The following is an 18,852-nucleotide window of genomic DNA, read 5'->3' on the forward strand; positions in this document are numbered from 1 at the left end:
CAGCGCTTTGACAACCTTTATTTCCTTTAGCTGTTATTAGTTGACATTTAGTTGATACACCTAGGTACTCGCGTTGTAGCGCTAAAGTTTCCACACGATGGCAGATGCAAATGGAGATGGAGATGTTAAAACTGGAGTTTCTGTTGCAGCCAAAGTGTCATTTACAGAGCTTTGTGGGCTTCTAGAGAAAATCTCGAGAACACAGGGAAATGATAAAAAGAAAAGAGTACTAAGGGACTTTGTTGAGAAATGGCGTGACTTTCACAACGAAACACATGGTGAAAATAAAGACACAGTAAGAAATTAAGAGGAAAAAATGCTTTTATCTTATTTATGTTTTTTAATATTTCTATCTAACCATTATAATCATAGAATTTTTTAGGTCGTTGTAATATTTATTTTTAAAATTTACAGCAGCTGAACTATTAAAAATTATATAAAGTATAAGAACTGGTATCTGTTCTGTTGTTATATAAGAGTATTAACATTATAAGCTTCATAAAGTCTTATACTGAATTGCTGAGTATCATTAAAGGGGAAAAGCATCTGCCTGTATCCCCGTCCAAAAGTTATACAGTATGTAAAATCCTTTCAATCGCATATATTTTTTAGGGGGGATATGGTGGAAGTCTTAACAATAAGGAGTGGCCAATGCTTGCAAGAAGAGATAAGATAGATCGGGTGGTCAGCCTCGGTGACTTGGGTCATAGCATGTTATCATATCCTGATGGTGGTGGATTGTTGCTCATACTATCAATCACTGGATTGTCAGGTCATGACTCAATTATTAACAGGCTGCTGTCAAATAGCTGGAATGTTGCTGAGTGTGGCATTAAACAACAGACACACACAATTAAAGAGGGTCTGCTGTAGTGTTTGAATCAAATAATAATGAATGAACATGATGAATGATGCAGTGTAGTTCTAAACAGACACTTTGCCTTTATGTGATTTATTTTGAAATATATACTTTACTGCTTTCAGACAGACTCCTTCTATCCTGCAATGAGACTTCTTCTGCCTCATCTTGAAAAAGAACGTATTGCGTATGGAATAAAAGAGGTTTGGAACTTCTGATATGCAACTGTCATTAAACACTACAGAAATGCTGCCAGACCTGAAATCCCTCTTTGCACTTTATAGCTAAGACTAATAATTAAAAACAACTAAAAATTATGTATGATGACAAACTAAGCTATTTATCTGTAACACTTCGAAGGATGTATTACCAGTTTTGCAACACTAAGTTGTACAAGTTGACATTGTATGATAGAACTTCTCCTCAGGTGGCAAAGGTCAATAACAATTAGGCAAGAGGTTAATCTTATGCTGTTGTTGACATCTCTCTGGGTGTTTCAGCACATGCTTGCTAAGCTGATGATTGAGGTTCTCTGTCTGGGCAAGGACAGCACGGATGCCACCAGGCTGCTCAACTACAAAGCTCCAAAAACAGCACGAGCGGTTCGTTAGGCCTTTGTATTTTTTGTTTAGTTTACATATCCTGCAACTCAAAGTACTGACAAAATGGAGAAAAATGATAAAATACATCATTCTAAAAAATATTTTTATTACTGCTGATCAGAAAAACTTTTGTCTTAGAATAAAAAGATATATTTCTAGCATCTTTCAATGCAGTAATGGGACGACTTTGCCATTAAAACTCACTACATTGCAAAAGGAATATGCTTCTGCAGTGATTTACGTGACAATACAGTGTTCACAGTAAGGGGAAGTAACTCCAGCCACATCCGAGGACCTGGCCCTGTGATGTCAAATTTAAAACAATATTTTCAAGGTTCATACAACATGTACAAGCTTGAAAAGGCCTCGTATTTGGAGGTCCCTCTTGAAAAGCCTTGATTTTTAGTGTCAACCTTGAAAAGTATTGAATATCACCAAAATAGGTTGAAAAAAATTAATACATGCAGCTCTTTTCCCCAGGATGCTGGAGATTTCGCCAGTGTCGCATACTTCGTGTTGAAGAACCGCTGTCCTGAAAGAGGGACACTCACCATACAGGAAGTGAATGTGTGCCTTGATGCCATCGCCACCAACAACGCAGCAAAGAAGAAGGAGCTTGTGCGGAAGAACATCCTTCACCTGCTGAAGAACCTGTCTGCCCTGGAACAGAAGTGGTTAATCAGGATGATCGTGAAGGAGCTGAAGGTAGGCCTGAGTCAGGCATCAGTCTTCTCCATCTACCATCCCGACGCTGAGGAGTTCTACAACGTCAACAACAACCTGGAGAAGGTGTGTCGACTTCTACGCGACACTGACGTCCGTGTTCATGAGATTGGTGTCACTGTCTTCTCCCCATTTTCCCCCATGCTGGGTGAGAGAGCTTCTCCTGATAAGGTATAAATAAACTAACTCTTGGCATTATCTGTTGTGTATTGGATGGTTAGTCATGAATTTTTATACGTAGGTCACAAGGGAGACAAGATAACTCCAATTGTTGACTGTGTCTAGTATTGCATGACTGAACATCACGTTGTGAGATAAAATATTGATCAGGATGGAAAATTTCTTATAATCAGTGTGTCCCTTGTATTGATAAAAATAGACATCATTTGATCTCGAGAATCAATGAAGGTGGTCCTACTGATGGGCTGGTTCATGTGATAATGCACGACAAATGTTGCTGACCTCCAACCATGGTAGAGCTCCCTGTATCGTTGTGCTCAAACATTGGTGTGGTGCTTCTCTGCACTAACAGAAGCATCAGGGTAGAGGCAAAGCATTCATCAGTTGGAAGAATGGATTAATTTCTTGCTGCAGAGAATAAATTAGCTAAATGATAGAATTCATTCTTTAATTTGATCATGTTGAATAAGTCTGTAAGATGTGTGTATTTCCCTAAAATGAATAAAAACATTTGCCTGGAACTAGTTCAATGTCAGCAGTAATTTCTTGATTTCATTGTTATTAGGTGGAGAAATTGTTTGAGAACAAACCATATTTCATTGAGACGAAGTTTGATGGAGAACGGATGTTGCTGCACAAGAATGAAGATGAATACAAGTACTTCTCCCGCAGGTACAGTGTGTGGTGTTTTGGGATGCTGTGAGATCATATGTTGATTATACCTCGGTCGTCCAGTGCATTTTGAATACACTCTAGTATGACAAATACCCTGGACGTTTTTTGTGACATTGCTTCGTAAGGAGTCAGGAGCCATCCAAGCATCCAAGTACACTATTCTTTCAAGATTGGAACAACGAGCAATATTTTTAGTTGGTTTATGGATACTCTGTTAAAAGTACTGTGGAAATATTAAAATAATAATAATGAGTTTTATCATTTTAAAAAATGTTGTTTTCACTGCTGACCAGAAAAAAACTTTTGTATTGGAATAGTGAGTGAGTATTGTTTTACGCCACTTATAGCAATATTCCAGCAATATCACGGCGGGGGACACCAGAAATGGGCTTCACACATTGTACCCATGTCGGGAATCGAACCCGGGTCTTCGGCGTGACGAGCGAACGCTTTAACCACTAGGCTACCCGACCGCCCGTATTGGAATAGAAAAATATACTTCAAGAATCTTGCAACACAGTAACGAGACAACTTTGCCATCAATACTCGCAACTTTGAAGGGGGAAACACTTCTAAATTTATCTGAAAATGCAGTGTTGACTTTTAGGGGTAGTAACTGCATGTTGTTTTATACCTCAGTCAAATATTTCAGTCTGGACCAAGAAAACAAGTTTTTGCATGAACTATATACAATATACATACAGTATGTGATCGGCCAGCCACCCTATCCATATCTTAGCTGTCCGTTATGGTAGGGGAACCCCATGGTGAATTAGAACATTCTACGTTCCAGTGGCAACGAGTACACTAATGTGTTTGGCGCAACTCCGTTCGATGGCAGTCTGACACCATACATAGCCAACTGCTTCAAGACAGATGTCACCACCTGCATCCTGGACGCTGAGATGATGGGGTACCATTCTGCCTCCAAGACTTTTGGTGAGACAACATAGGGCTTGTTATTGTTAGTGGGTTAAGGGAAAGATGTTTAGGAAGCATTCCAAAGGTAGCAAGGATAATTTTCCAAATGGGAGTTTATTCAGAATGTGGTACAAAACATGGAGTTAGTAATATGTATACATACTGATTGGGACTAAGTAACTATAGTACAGGAGCAAAGGCTCCACATTTTTACTTTGTACAGCTGACAGCAATCTGTATCTCAGAATGGCTTGTGCTTGTTGTAATCATGTATATATTTCTTGCTGCAGGTACTAAAGCTGAGAAGTTTGACATCAAGTCAAAGGACTTGGAGGAGACGAAGGGCTACCAGCCATGTCTACACGTGTTTGACATCCTGCTGTACAACAAGAAGGTGTTGACCAACCTGCCTCTTAGAGAGAGGCTGCAGTACATAGACAAGGTCGTCATCGAGGTGGAGGGGCGCATCGTCATCAGTCGCCACAAGGAGGGGCTTACCAAGTGAGTGTGTGTGAGGTGGGGGAGGGGCTTACCAAGTGAGTGTGTGTGAGGTGGGGCTTACCAAATGAGTGTGTGTGAGGTGGGGAGGGGCTTACCAAGTGAGTGTGTGTGTGGTGGGAAGGGGCTTACTAAGTGAGTTTGTGTGAGGTGGAGGAGGGGCTCACCAAGTGAGTGTGTGTGAGTTGGGTGGGGGAGGGGCTTACCAAGTGAGTGTGTGTGAGGTGGGGGAGGGGCTTACCAAGTGAGTGTGTGTGAGGTGGGGGAGGGGCTTACCAAGTGAGTTTGTGTGAGGTGGGGAGGGGCTCACCAAGTGAGTGTGTGTGAGTTGGGTGGGGGAGGGGCTTACCAAGTGAGTGTGTGTGAGGTGGAGAGGGGCTCACCAAGTGAGTGTGTGTAAGGTGGGGGAGGGGCTTACCAAGTGAGTGTATGTGAGGTGGGGGAGGGGCTTACCAAGTGAGTTTGTGTAAGGTGGGGGAGGGGCTCACCAAGTGAGTGTGTGTGAGGTGGGGGAGGGGCTCACCAAGTGAGTGTATGTGAGGTGGGGGAGGGGCTTACCAAGTGCGTTTGTGTAAGGTGGGGGAGGGGATCACCAAGTGAGTGTGTGTGAGGTGGGGAGGGGCTTACCAAGTGAGTGTGTGTAAGGTGGGGGAGGGGCTCTCCAAGTGAGTGTGTGTAAGGTGGGGGAGGGGCTCTCCAAGTGAGTGTGTGTAAGGTGGGGGAGGGGCTCTCCAAGTGAGTGTGTGTAAGGCGGGGGAGGGGCTTACCAAGTGAGTGTGTGTAAGGTGGGGGAGGGGCTTACCAAGTGAGTTTGTGTGAGGTGGAGGAGGGGCTCACCAAGTGAGTGTGTGTGAGTTGGGTGGGGGAGGAGCTTACCAAGTGAGTGTGTGTGAGGTGGGGGAGGGGCTTACCAAGTGAGTGTGTGTGAGGTGGGGGAGGGGCTTACCAAGTGAGTAAGTGAGGGGTGGGTAGGGGCTTACCAAGTTAGTTTGTGTGAGGTGGAGGAGGGGCTCACCAAGTGAGTGTGTGTGAGTTGGGTGGGGGAGGAGCTTACCAAGTGAGTGTGTGTGAGGTGGGGGAGGGGCTTACCAAGTGAGTGTGTGTGAGGTGGGGGAGGGGCTTACCAAGTGAGTGTGTGTGAGGTGGGGAGGGGCTCACCAAGCGAGTGTGTGTAAGGTGGGGGAGGGGCTTACCAAGTGAGTGTATGTGAGGTGGGGGAGGGGCTTACCAAGTGAGTGTGTGTAAGGTGGGGGAGGGGCTTACCAAGTGAGTGTATGTGAGGTGGGGGAGGGGCTTACTAAGTGAGTGTGTGTAAGGTGGGGGAGGGGCTCACCAAGTGAGTGTGTGTAAGGTGGGGGAGGGGCTTACCAAGTGAGTTTGTGTGAGGTGGAGGAGGGGCTCACCAAGCGAGTGTGTGTAAGGTGGGGGAGGGGCTTACCAAGTGAGTAAGTGAGGGGTGGGTAGGGGCTTACCAAGTGAGTGTGTGTAAGGTGGGGGAGGGGCTTACCAAGTGAGTGTGTGAGAGGTGGGGGAGGGGCTCACCAAGTGAGTGTGTGTAAGGTGGGGGAGGGGCTTACCAAGTGAGTAAGTGAGGGGTGGGTAGGGGCTTACCAAGTGAGTGTGTGAGAGGTGGGGGAGGGGCTCACCAAGTGAGTGTGTGTAAGGTGGGGGAGGGGCTTACCAAGTGAGTGTATGTGAGGTGGGGGAGGGGCTTACTAAGTGAGTGTGTGTAAGGTGGGGGAGGGGCTCACCAAGTGAGTGTGTGTAAGGTGGGGGAGGGGCTTACCAAGTGAGTTTGTGTGAGGTGGAGGAGGGGCTCACCAAGCGAGTGTGTGTAAGGTGGGGGAGGGGCTTACCAAGTGAGTAAGTGAGGGGTGGGTAGGGGCTTACCAAGTGAGTGTGTGTAAGGTGGGGGAGGGGCTTACCAAGTGAGTGTGTGAGAGGTGGGGGAGGGGCTCACCAAGTGAGTGTGTGTAAGGTGGGGGAGGGGCTTACCAAGTGAGTAAGTGAGGGGTGGGTAGGGGCTTACCAAGTGAGTGTGTGAGAGGTGGGGGAGGGGCTCACCAAGTGAGTGTGTGTAAGGTGGGGGAGGGGCTTACCAAGTGAGTAAGTGAGGGATGGGTAGGGGAGGGGCTTACCAAGTGAGTGTGTGTAAGGTGGGGGAAGGGCTCTCCAAGTGAGTGTGTGAGAGGTGGGTGGTGGCTCATCATCATCATCATCATCATCATCATCATCAATATCATCAAGTGTAAACCCCCAAATCACTTGACTGACACTGACCTCCAATATTGACTTAATCAGTATTCACATATTCACATAATCAGTATTGATCTGTCACGATCTGTCATAGTATCTCTCATCTGCCATTTCATGGTTCATGGTTGAAACCAAGGACAGTTTAAAGGCTTCAAAAACTTTAAAAGTGAATTTTGGGATAATCAAACAAAGGACAAGGTCAACATGCGAAAACAAAGACCCTCGGAACTGATCCCTTCGGTGGTCAAACCACATCGGGGGTGGGGTCCTTGTTTTCGCCTGTTGACCACATGAAGAGTAACTATTTGTATTATACATGGAGGGGCCACCATTAAGGTCTTAAAGGGTCTGCAGAGAATTAGTCAGCTCAGTCACGGTACATTCTGTGATGTATAATGCAGTGACACAGATAATTCTGACCCAGTCAGTGTGATACGTCTCTCCTACTCGTCCCCAGCCAGGACTGTGCTGACGCCCTGAACGAGGCGATCGACAACCAGGAGGAGGGCATCATGGTGAAGAACATGGAGTCTGTGTACCGGCCCAGCACCAGGAAGGGAGGCTGGTTCAAGATCAAGCCCGAGTACATCGGGGGGCTGATGGACGAGCTGGACGTCCTCATCATCGGAGGCTACTTTGGTGTGGGGCATCGTGGGGGAATGATGTCACACTTCCTCTGTGGGGTGGCGGTGCCTTCCGAGGATGGAGGTGAACCTGAGATATTCCACTCCTTCTGCAAGGTACTTTTAATAAGCGTGATTAATCAACATGATTCATCTCTTCAAGTGCAATGTGTGTTTAATATTTTGAAACGAATATTTTGAATTGAACAGTAAGATGCAATGTTTTAGAAATTCTGAAACTTACCAAGTATTCTTCTTTGAAAATCATGACATAGCATCCATATCATACGGCTCATTGATCTTGAAATTTGACAATTGTGAGATCAAAATGGCTAATCTTACAAGAAACTAGTTGACTAAACTGGCCAGATCTTGCCATTTCTAATACATACTTACATTATAAAACACTGAGAACCTGCTCAGACTGTGCACAATGGTGTAGATATGATAGCAGTAGCTGATTGTCTTCGAACCTCTGACTTTTGTTCTTGATAAATGAAAACATACATAGGAAGGGGAAGTGTTTCATCTGTTTCAAAAACAAAAGAAACATCTGAACTACATTTATCAACAATTTTATGTTTCCAACACACATTCCAATAACCTTAGGTCAGAGGTTCAAAGACAATCAGATACTGTCGTAGCTCTGTCCATAAACTATGCCAACTGTGATTTCCAACTGCTCGATTTAGCCTCTCTCCCCATCGTTCTCTCCCCATTTTCCTCTAAACACTCGTAGTCGTATTTTATCTTTAACATCAGTTATTGATGTTTGTGACACCCTGACATGTGATTGTGGTCTTGTGTCCCGACCTAGGTGGGTTCGGGCTACTCCAAGAAGCAATTGAGTGAATTCAACAAGAAGATGGTCGACCACTGGCAGGTGTTTGACAAGAAGAATCCGCCATCTTGCATTGTCCTTGCGTCAGGGTTCAAGGAGAAGCCGGATGCCTGGATCAGCCCAGACAAGTCCTGTATCGTGCAGGTGTGTTATACGTGGGGGAAGACCCCGATTGTGATACTATTTCAGTCTAGGTAAATCTATTACAGTGGTTTTGGGTCAAACCAAATGATAATCTTTTGACAGTTTAGATGATTGGGAGTGTCTTGAAAGAATGTGTTGTGAAAAAAAATATACATCGTTTGGCCCATCCTTTCAGAGACAGATTTTGTATGTCTTGAAGCATGGACAGAAAACATTCTGTCTATAACACAAAACCCAGACCCACATCTCCTAACCTTGACAAAACCCTTATCGGGATGTTACAGAAGCCAAACATCCTTAAGTGTCTCCTTTGTCACATGGTTACTGAATGGAACAAAAAATCTATTATTGTGAAACATAAATAGTTTGATGAACGTTACACACCTACCGGTATTGAGTGAATGAGTGAGTGAGTATGGTTTTACGCTGCTTTTAGCAATATTCCAGCAATATCACGGCAGGGGACACCAGAAATGGGCTTCACACATTGTACCCATGTTGGGAATCGAACCCGGGTCTTTGGCGTGACGAGCGAACACTTTAACTTTAACCGCCCCAACACCTATTGAGGCCAGTGTTAAATATTTCTGAGTGCAGCGTTTAAACAAAAAACAAACTACACTGAATATACTACAGGTTAGAATGCAAGGTGATCTTTTGAACCTGCTGTCGTTCTTCAGATCAAGGCCGCTGAGATCATCACCAGCGACCGCTTCAAGACAGGCAGCACGCTCCGGTTTCCCCGTGTTGAAATGATCCGAGATGATAAGCCCTGGTTTGAGAGTATGACAGTAGCTGACATTGAGGACCTTAAACAGGTTAGCAGTGTGCGACTAATTGTGCGATTGTAATTAAATGCTGTTCGGTCAAGTAAGCTTCGCTGATAAAAGTACATATCATAACACTAAATTCTAATGAAATTTGCACACTGGATTAGTTCATTTTGGAGATCTGTTGTTGGGTATTCAATGCCAGGACACCTGTTAAGATTTGGGTTTGAATAGGTCTTCAGCAACCCATGCTTGTCGTAAAAGGCGACTATGCTTGTCAGAAGAGACGACTAATGGGATTGCGTGGTCAGGCTCGCTGACTTGGTTGATGCATGTCATTGTATCTCAATTGCGTTGATCAATGCTCATGATGTCAATCACTGGATTGTCTGGTCCAGACTTGATTATTTACTGAATATTGCTGAGTGCTGCGTTAAACAAACAATCAAACAAAAAATAATCAAACAAACAAACACACAAGCCAGGGAATAAACCCCATTTCCTCATCTCACCATTTGTGCAGAAATCTGGCGGGAAGTTGACGGGTGCGAGGTTCGAGCTGGGGGAGGGGCCGGTGAAGAAGAAGAGGAAGGTTGTGACGAGGTACGAGAAGCCCAAGCTGGCTGCCCAGTTCCGTGGAGTGGATGTGTCTGCCATTACACAGGTGAGTTGTAGCTGGAGTTGCATGGACTGGGATTGTTGAGGGACTATAGAATATGTGTGACTTGGCAGAGTTTGCTCATGCTATCGGCCTGCCTGGCCCAGATTGAGTGTTTGAAGGTCACAAAGGTCAGCAGGTTTTGCTGACTGTGGCACAAAACAACATTCAACATGCAATCGTTTCTTCCTTCCTCCCAGGTGTCCCACCTGCTGGAGGGGAAAGAGTTCTGTGTCATCAACGGCCCCTCGGACTTCACCAAACATGACATGGAGAAAAAGGTTGTCGAGTTCGGAGGGACAATTGTACAGAACCCAGGTAAATTAAACAGAATGATGTTACGTGATCACGATATTTTGTGATAGGGGACGAGTGTCAGTTCTGTATCGGGATGTACTGGGAAAAGATTCAGTTGCAGGGACAAAGGGAGAGGCGAAGCCGAGCCTTATTGTTCATTCAACTGTTGTTGTTTTTTATCCCAATAAAGAAACATTACAGTCTGTGTTTTAGAACAGCTGAATACTCAAACGCCATGAAACGCCTCTGTAGTCTAGTGGTAGAGCGTCCGCCCGGAGTGCGGAAGGTCCGGGGTTCGTTCCCCGGCCACATCATACCAAAAGATGTTAAAAGATGGTACTTGTTGTTACCCTGTCTGGCACTCAGAGTCAGTATACTGTGTCTGAGTGGGGTATTCATGTTAAACTGCAGCATGGTATCTCAGTGGGCTAGCACTTTAAATCGGTGCACACGCACGCACGCACGCACGCACGCACATACACACTTGGATGCGACGTTAAACCCAATTTCACCTCACCTCAAACACCATGACTTGCATACACATGTATACGTTAAGCAGTTTGCTCAAACAGCACTTTTAACTTTCAACTGAAGGAACACAAACATCAAAACATCCATATAAATCTTGAGTTACATGCAGCTTGAACTTTACTTTAGTATAAAGTGTGTTGATTGGAGTACGTTGATTTGTACTGCACCAGACACAAACGACAAACACCCATTGGACAAGAGCAATGTATAACAGGGCAGATATATCATTGTAGGTAGCAGCACGTTCTGTGTACTAGCTTACAAGGTAATTGTCCGAGTGAACAACCTTATCAAGAGAGACGTCTACGACATTGTGAAAGTTGACTGGTTCCGTCGACTGGCCAATGCACAGAGGTGGCTAGACTGGTGAGTCCATATCATAGTAGTAGGGGTGTTAGCAATATCTGGGATGGGTCCATGTTGTCAGAGTAGTAGGGGTGTTGGCAACATCTGGGATAGGTCCATGTTGTCACTGTAGTAGGGGTGTTAACTCTTCAGGCCATCATTTTAAAAACTGCAGCTTACTGTGCTAAATAAATGACACATATTTACTGCAGGCCATTAGGACCAATACAAATTTAAAAATATGGGCCCTACACAAGATCTACTGGTCACCAGCCTACGGGCAGGTTCTTATATGAAAGACTGGTGTTAAAATAATTTGGGATGAGTCCACCACCTCACAGTAGTAGGGGTGTTTGCAATAGTTTAATTGTTTGTATTTGAATATTTTATGCTTGGTAGCTCTGAGATGAATAAGGCCAAACAAATAAAAAGCCTATTGGAACCTAAATGAATGTTTCTGCATCAAATTGCTTCATCAAAGACTCATGGAAGTAAGGGCCCCCAGCATCCCATGATTGTTGTCAGACCTAACTAAAGCTCAGTGACATGGCTGCCTGCATGTTGTGGTGGCGTGATGGTGTGGAGTGTTGCTCATGCTTTCCATCACTGGTTTAGTCCTGACTCAACTATGTATAGACCATTGTTTGTTAATTGTTTAACGCCGCACTCAGCAATATTCCAGCTATATGGCGGCAGTCTGTAAATAATCAAGTCTAGACCAGACAATCAAGTGATTGATGTCACCAGCATCGATCCACACAATTGGGATGCGATGACATGCATCAACCAAGTCAGCCAGTCTTACTACCGGATCCCATTAGTCGCCTCTTACGACAAGCATTGGTCGCCTCTATAGGCAAGCATGGGTTGCTGAAGACCTATTCTACCCCGGATCTTCACGGGTCTACAGGCCATTGTGTTCAGCTGGAATAGTGCTGACTGCTGCTTTATGTAACATTCTCTGTGTAGGACCCCGGCAGACATGATACACACGTCCCCGCGGACACACAAGCAGTTCCAGCTGGACTATGATGAGTTCGGTGACAGCTACACGACCGACACCACCGTGGAGCAACTCAACACAGTGTTTGACAAGATGGAACAGGTACTAGGGCTGGGCCGAGTCCAAACTTACTACCAGGGTACCCACCTCCCTATTACCCGATCCTACCTGGGTGCCCACTGTAGGTCTCAGATGTCTCAAAATGTCCGATTGGGAACATCTTTAGCATAGCCCTGGCAAACGTTTTTAGAACAACCTGGTCATTCATACACTGAAGTTGAATTGAGTTATATCTTTATTCAACCATATGAAAAATCGGAAGAATGGGTGCACAGTCAGAAAGAAATGCGAACATTAGTGACTTGTAGTGTTACCATAGAGTTCCAGATATTTTTTGGTCATTAAACAATATATCACGTGACTAACTACGAGTCCGGGTAGTCCTCTGGGTACCCAGGTCCTACTCAGTACCCACCCGACCCGAGTACCCAAGTTACCCGTCCCAGCCCTAACAGGTACTAATACTAAAAGTACTACTATCAACAGGCACTCTGGCCAGTGTAGTAGAGATACTCCATTAACTCACATGCTTGTTGTCTTAAGGACTGGTGGGGGGGTCGGTTAGCCAGGTGGTTAAAGTGTTTCCTCGTCACGCTGAAGACCCGGGTTTGCTTCCCAACATGGGTACAATGTGTGAAGCCCATTTCTGGTGTTCCCCGCCATGATATTGTTGGAATATTGCTAAAAGCGGCGTAAAAACTATACTTACTCACTCAATTTAGGACTGGGGGGAACGGGTGGCCCAGACACATTAGGTGCTGCAGTTCACTGGTCAGAGTTGTGTCCCTTAGGCATGCCAGAACCTATGATCATGGGTTCAAATCCCTGCTCGCCCTGATTATGTTTCAAGGTTTGTCAGCACCATACCTGCGATTGTGGGTTTCACCGAAGTGGTAAATGTCTGAGATATCACTTCGGGCTTTCCTCCCACATTAAGCTGACAAGCTGTGATATAACTGGAATACTGTTCAAAGTGGCGTTAAACCTAACTCACTCACTTACTTAAGTATTGGTGTATATTAAATTTAAGCCTGGGAAGCATCTGCTGAGAATAACATACGATATGTTGCTATGTATAGATGAACAGGGATGTACCACATGGGTTTCCAATAATTTTAACCATCTCATTAGGATCAGATCGTTTACTCCGATACAATATCTCTCTACGTCAAGTTCCGAGGTTGCCTTCATAGGTCACATCGACCAGATGAACCCTGAGTGAACTTTCGCTGTCAAAAGCTAAATGAGGGATAGAGCCAATCAGATATCATAACATGATTTGTCCTGAGAATTTAGAAACGACTCTTACGGTATATCGCCGTCTATAAAGCGACCCCACGTATAAGACGACCCCCCCCTGTACAAGCCTTTAAAATGGATGCTAATTTATATACCCGGTCTATAAAGCGAATCTGAAGTACAATAAACATCGTTGCTGTCTTGACCCTAGCTACAATCTCCCTGTACATTTATTGAAAATTAAATCTTGGAACCTTAGAGCTGATTTATCAACATGATCAATGTGTCATATTTGCAAGTCCTATCTATTGTTTTAACATAAGATCAGGCAGTATTTGAAACTAGATAGGGTCCTGGGTCCTTAAGGTTTGCTGGTATTGTACTTGAACCTAAGGACTCCCAACATCTTTACCTTTTCAGGTTGGGATCATTATGATCATGACAAGGACGTTCATGCTTATTTTGACAATGAAGATACACTCTGTAAATGTGTGAGCTATTCTAAAATAAGTGAGTGAGTGAGTATGGTTTTACGCCGCTTTTAGCAATATTCCAGTAATATCACGACACCAGAAATGGGCTTCACACATTGTACCCATGTCGGGAATCGAACCCGGGTCTTCGGTGTGACGAGCGAACGCTTTAACCACTAGGCTACCCGACCACCCCTATTTTAAAATAAAATTGTATTAGCTGATGGTGACACTGCGTGGAAGGTAGCTGATGAAAGACTATGTTCATGTTTAGAACAATGACAGCCACATAGAAGCCACACAGATAGCAGAGCTGGAGGAGAAGTACTTCCCAGATGAGTCACCTCATGGTCTCTTCAGGATATGCCGGTAGGTGTCACTGTGCTCCTTCAGTGGGGATTCAGGGTAAGAGAGGTACCTCATGCTTGTTGTAAGAGCGGTCTCAAATGAGGATCAGTTTGTTACAATTTGTGACCGGACACCTAATAATTTAAGCATTTAACATATATTTATTGTTTACACTGTTACTTACATGATGTGAATGTTACACTTTTTATAATGTTGTGAAACTACTGTCATTAACGACGTGAGGGTTTCCTGAAGTATACCATGTAGGAAGATGGGTACATTTGACATACTGGCATTATATATTTAGATTTCAAATAGCTACGCCATAAGTCGCAAAGAACAATGAAGAACGAAGTGTGGTTTGTTTCACGATAAAACATTGTTCTGTCATGACGTCATTTCTGGAGATTCGAACATGCGAACAACTTGATGACGTCGTAAATTTTTAAGAGGGAAGTGTCTAGTAGATGTAGCTGGACAGCGCAATGAAAGCAATGGCCCAATGATCGCACCCAAAAGTGGGAGAGATATGACAATCAGTATTGAGAGAAAAGGTTACATAAAATGTCATTACGTAAATGTGTTCAAAGGTTGTACATTTCATTGACATCCGTAAAAATCTGTACAAAATGTTGATGTCTCAGATAAGAAAAATGACCAATTATGTATGTAACATGTAAACAAATAAAGGCACTTCAACACTGGAGGACCAGTAATATGAAAGAGGTGACTATATTGGATGGGGTGTCTGACTCAAAGAGATTTGGTTGATTGTGTGTCATTGTACCCCGACGGCATGGGGTGTTGCTCATGATATCAACCACCTTTTGTCTTGTCCAGACTTTTATTTACAGGCTGTATACAGCTGGAATATTGCTGACTGTTGCATAACGTATCTCTCATTTACTCTACATTGTTGCTGGACACATGTAACGGAGCTGTGATGATGATGATGATGATGATTGATTGATTGATGATGATGATTGATTGATGATGATGATGATGATGATGATGATGATGATGATGATGATGGACTGTTGCAGGATGTACCTGGACAACTGCCTGGTGTTTGGAGACAGCTCCACTCTCATCCCCAACTGTAGTCTGGATCTCCTCGCTCTGGAGCTTCGCTTCTTTGGAGCCACCCTGGACGCAAAGCTTGATCCTGAGGTCTCCCATGTCATCGTTGATAAGAAGTAAGGCGATTAGGGTTAATACTGTTTAACATCCAAAACAGGCTCATTGTACATGTTGTAGATATCGCTGCAATGAAATTGCATCACAATGCTTTGCAAGCCATTGTGATGTCATTGGTTACCATGATGTCACAATCAAATGACATCATTAATGGCTCTGCTACTGAAGCTGTTTGCAGTACTTTTTACACTTAAGACACTGTCTACAAACTGAAAAAGTTTGAAGAATGATGTTGGATGATAAATAAAATCTTACCCTCATGTCTTTTGACATCCAATATATCAACACTGGTTGATAAAAGTGGAAAAACTCCTCCACAAGCCTCAGAGTTTTTCCACTTTTATCAACTTGTGTTGATATATTTGATATCAAAAGACATGAGGGTGAGATTCTCTATATATAACATACAATGGGGTGTTTGTATTTCAACCAATATACCATCAGATTTTCCCTGATTATTCTTTGTCAGAATCATACATGTGCTCATGGCTAATATCAGTAGCCATCAATACACCATCTTCCTGAGGCAAGGGAGTTATCTGTCATTAAAAGTCCACTTTCCACCCTTGCTGAACTAGACTGGAATTTCTGGGCTCAATCGTTGCGCCACCAATGGTGATTACTGAGTATTGCCCCTCTATGACCTTCCTATTGACCAATGATGTTCCACCTCTCACATCACTTGCATTTGCTTCAAAAAGACTTTGAAAACATCTGTTGATGCCGTGTTGGCAGTACATGTGCATAGCAAATCCTGCAGTCGACTGAAATCAGACTATGGACCGGATGTCGATTTCGTTATGCGATTTTGATTGGTCTTGTTAGCCTGGCAAAAATATAACTCCATAATGCCAGCCTAGTTCGGCCAGGGTGGAAACCAGACTTTCATCAGTTAACTCCCTTGCCTCAGGAAGATGCTATACACATGCTATTGCCTTGTCTCAAGTTTCATCCCTTGAATGCAGCTCTGGAAGTGGTGGTATCAATACCAGTATTTTATCATAAGTTACTATTTTGAAATACGATCTTGCACAAGCTTCGGTCTGTAGGTTATGCTCCACTTCTGTGGTATTGAAGACCACACCAATTTTAGTTCATATCCACCTGACACTAATGAGCCTTTTTGAAATTCAAAAATAAATTCTTCAAGGGAAATAAATGTCTTGCCAACTAGTTTCTCAATATTTCTCATGGTTACGTTGTCATTTGTGTATTGTGTGAAGGCAATGAGATAACATGGTGTGGGTTAAGGATGTTAAGACACGTTTGTTGAAGTAAGTATGCTAAGACAGGTGTGTTAAAAAATGCTCAAACAGGTATGATTGACAAGACATGTATGATTGACAAGAATGATCGAACAGGTATGATTGACAAGAATGATCAAACAGGTATGATTGACAAGAATGATAAGACATGTATGCTAAGACAGGTGTGTTAAGAGAAAAATGCTAAGACAGGTATGTTTAGACGAGAATGATCAAAAAGGTATGCTATGACAAGAATGATCAAACAGGTATACTATGACAATTAAGAATGACAAGACACGTATGCTAAGACACGTATGCTAAGACACGTATGTTAAGACAGAAATTTAAGACAGGTATTCTAAGACACGTATGTTAAGACAGGTATGCAAAGACAGGTATGCTAAGACAGGTATGCTTAGACACGTATGTTAAGACAGGTATGTTTAGACATGTATGCTAAGACAGCTATGCTTAGACACGTATGTTAAGACAGGTATTTAAGACACGTATGTAAAGACAGGTATGCTTAGACACGTATGTTAAGACAGGTATTTAAGACAAGTATGTTAAGACAGGTATGCTAAGACACGTATGTTAAGCCAGGTATGCATAGACAGGTATGCTAAGACATGTATGCTTAGACATGTATGTTAAGACAGGTATGTTAAAACAGGTATGCTAAGACAGGTATGTTAAGACAGGTATGCTAAGACACGTATGTTAAGACAGGTATGCTAAGACATGTATGTTAAGACAGGTATACTAAGACACGTATGTTAAGCCAGGTATGCATAGACAGGTATGCTAAGACATGTATGCTTAGACATGTATGTTAAGACAGGTATGTTAAGACACGTATGCTAAGACACGTATGTTAAGACAGGTATGCTAAAACAGGTATGTTCTTTAGGACAGCTGACATTATGCTGATCATGATGTCTTGATCCACAGAGATTTGAGTCGTCTCCCACAGCTGCGGGAGGTGAGGAAGCGCCGAACTCGTAAATTCCACATCGTTACAGAAGACTGGGTACGTGCATGCATGGAGGAAGGCGGCCTTGTCAACGAACGCAGCTTCGAGCCGCAAGTCCCATCATGAGAACTGCCTTCAGCAACACAAGGCAGCCACACAAGAACCGTTCCATACCACAAGGATGAAGATAAGAAGCTGAACTGTATGAAGTGCATAACCGACTTTTTACCTTCTATACATCACGACTACATCACAGACTTGTAGACACAACGTTCCTTCATCAACTGTGAATACATGTGGCTGCTATGCCGCGAAGTGATGTGTATTTATTTTTAGTGTGATGGAGGAACATAGTTTCTACAAACAAGTGAAGTATTGACGATGTCTTAATTATTGTCTCAGGGGTATATCGGCAGCTTGGAGTGTTGTTGTGAAGAGCACTCGTTGCATAATATTCTGTATCTTCAGGAATGAGAAGATCAACTTGATTTATTATGAATTGTTATGTTTGTGTTATATAGTCATTATGGTGTTGATCTCCGAGGTTGATGCTAATGAACACGATGAACAGTTCAGGTATTACAGATAGCTGTCAGAATGACTGAACGGTTTGCCCACTGTTGTAGAGTAGCACCTGACTGGATGCAGAAAGATCATGAATAGTTATAACCATCAGTGTAAATCATGAGAATGTTACGGGGGGGGGGGGAACTTATGGCTCAGATGTCGTCAGCAGCAGTTACAGGCTGAAATGTGACTTCATGTAAAGCAAGCCTTGCAAAGATTTTGTTCTACATTCTAATATTAGCTTCTACAGTGATGCAGCCATCAAATCAGCTGTTTCAATCAGAGGGGGTTTATTGTGATTTGATACCTCTGATTGTCTAATCATAATCAAGTATTTTCCAAATTCATGGTAGATTTTATGTCAAGACTCTTCGGTCACACATGTATGAATCAATGAATGTTGCCAGGTAAGACGCGGATATGTTGAACTCCTATCCCATGATCCCTAGATCACGTTTCTGCAATACTGACTGATGTGATACAGTTTTTTCATTATACAGATAGTGGTAATTATTTATTAATGTTTATATTTTTATATACATGCATAGCAGACCATTTCGACTTTGTACACGGAATTCTTGTGTATGACAATAAACATGGTAAAAGAAAGTACACAAAGATGTTCATTTTACAGTTTATTATTTGTGTTGCATCAACACAATAGTGGCAGTCTTCCACCAGCCTTCATCCAACTGTCCATGAATCACACTTACAGCATTCTCACATGACGATAAAATAAAATGTTACAGTGTGAGTGAGGAGTGTCTATATCACAGACCAGCTTAAACACTTCTCACACAGCCTTAGGAGAAACAAGCATTG

General features: G+C 43.2%; 1 protein-coding gene across 1 annotated transcript; it reads left to right on the forward strand.

The window, feature by feature from the left end:
• The first annotated feature begins 18 nt into the window (after window positions 1-18).
• LOC139478872 (DNA ligase 4-like) lies at window positions 19-18,577 on the forward strand. The gene is made up of 17 exons (XM_071261541.1): window positions 19-295; window positions 985-1,062; window positions 1,360-1,461; window positions 1,942-2,355; window positions 2,930-3,036; window positions 3,833-3,978; window positions 4,251-4,461; window positions 7,172-7,454; window positions 8,155-8,322; window positions 9,003-9,140; window positions 9,616-9,756; window positions 9,951-10,068; window positions 10,812-10,944; window positions 11,893-12,028; window positions 13,973-14,067; window positions 15,090-15,242; window positions 17,442-18,577. The coding sequence occupies exons 1-17, from the start codon at window positions 98-100 to the stop codon at window positions 17,587-17,589; spliced, it is 2,769 nt and encodes a 922-aa protein (XP_071117642.1). The 5' UTR covers window positions 19-97; the 3' UTR covers window positions 17,590-18,577.
• Window positions 18,578-18,852: the final 275 nt, after the last annotated feature.

The sequence above is a fragment of the Haliotis cracherodii genome, unplaced genomic scaffold (assembly GCF_022045235.1).
Source record: "Haliotis cracherodii isolate W230 unplaced genomic scaffold, xgHalCrac1.p SCAF_4, whole genome shotgun sequence".
NCBI lineage: Eukaryota > Metazoa > Mollusca > Gastropoda > Lepetellida > Haliotidae > Haliotis > Haliotis cracherodii.

What these genes read in the sequence shown, in the direction of transcription:
- LOC139478872 (XM_071261541.1), top strand. Translation starts at nt 98, where the DNA reads ATGGCAGATGCAAATGGAGATGGAGATGTTAAAACTGGAGTTTCTGTT. An exon ending in AGAGAGCTTCTCCTGATAAG is followed by an intron (nt 2,356 to 2,929) that starts GTATAAATAAAC and finishes CATTGTTATTAG; the next exon opens with GTGGAGAAATTGTTTGAGAA. An exon ending in GACAATTGTACAGAACCCAG is followed by an intron (nt 10,069 to 10,811) that starts GTAAATTAAACA and finishes ATATCATTGTAG; the next exon opens with GTAGCAGCACGTTCTGTGTA.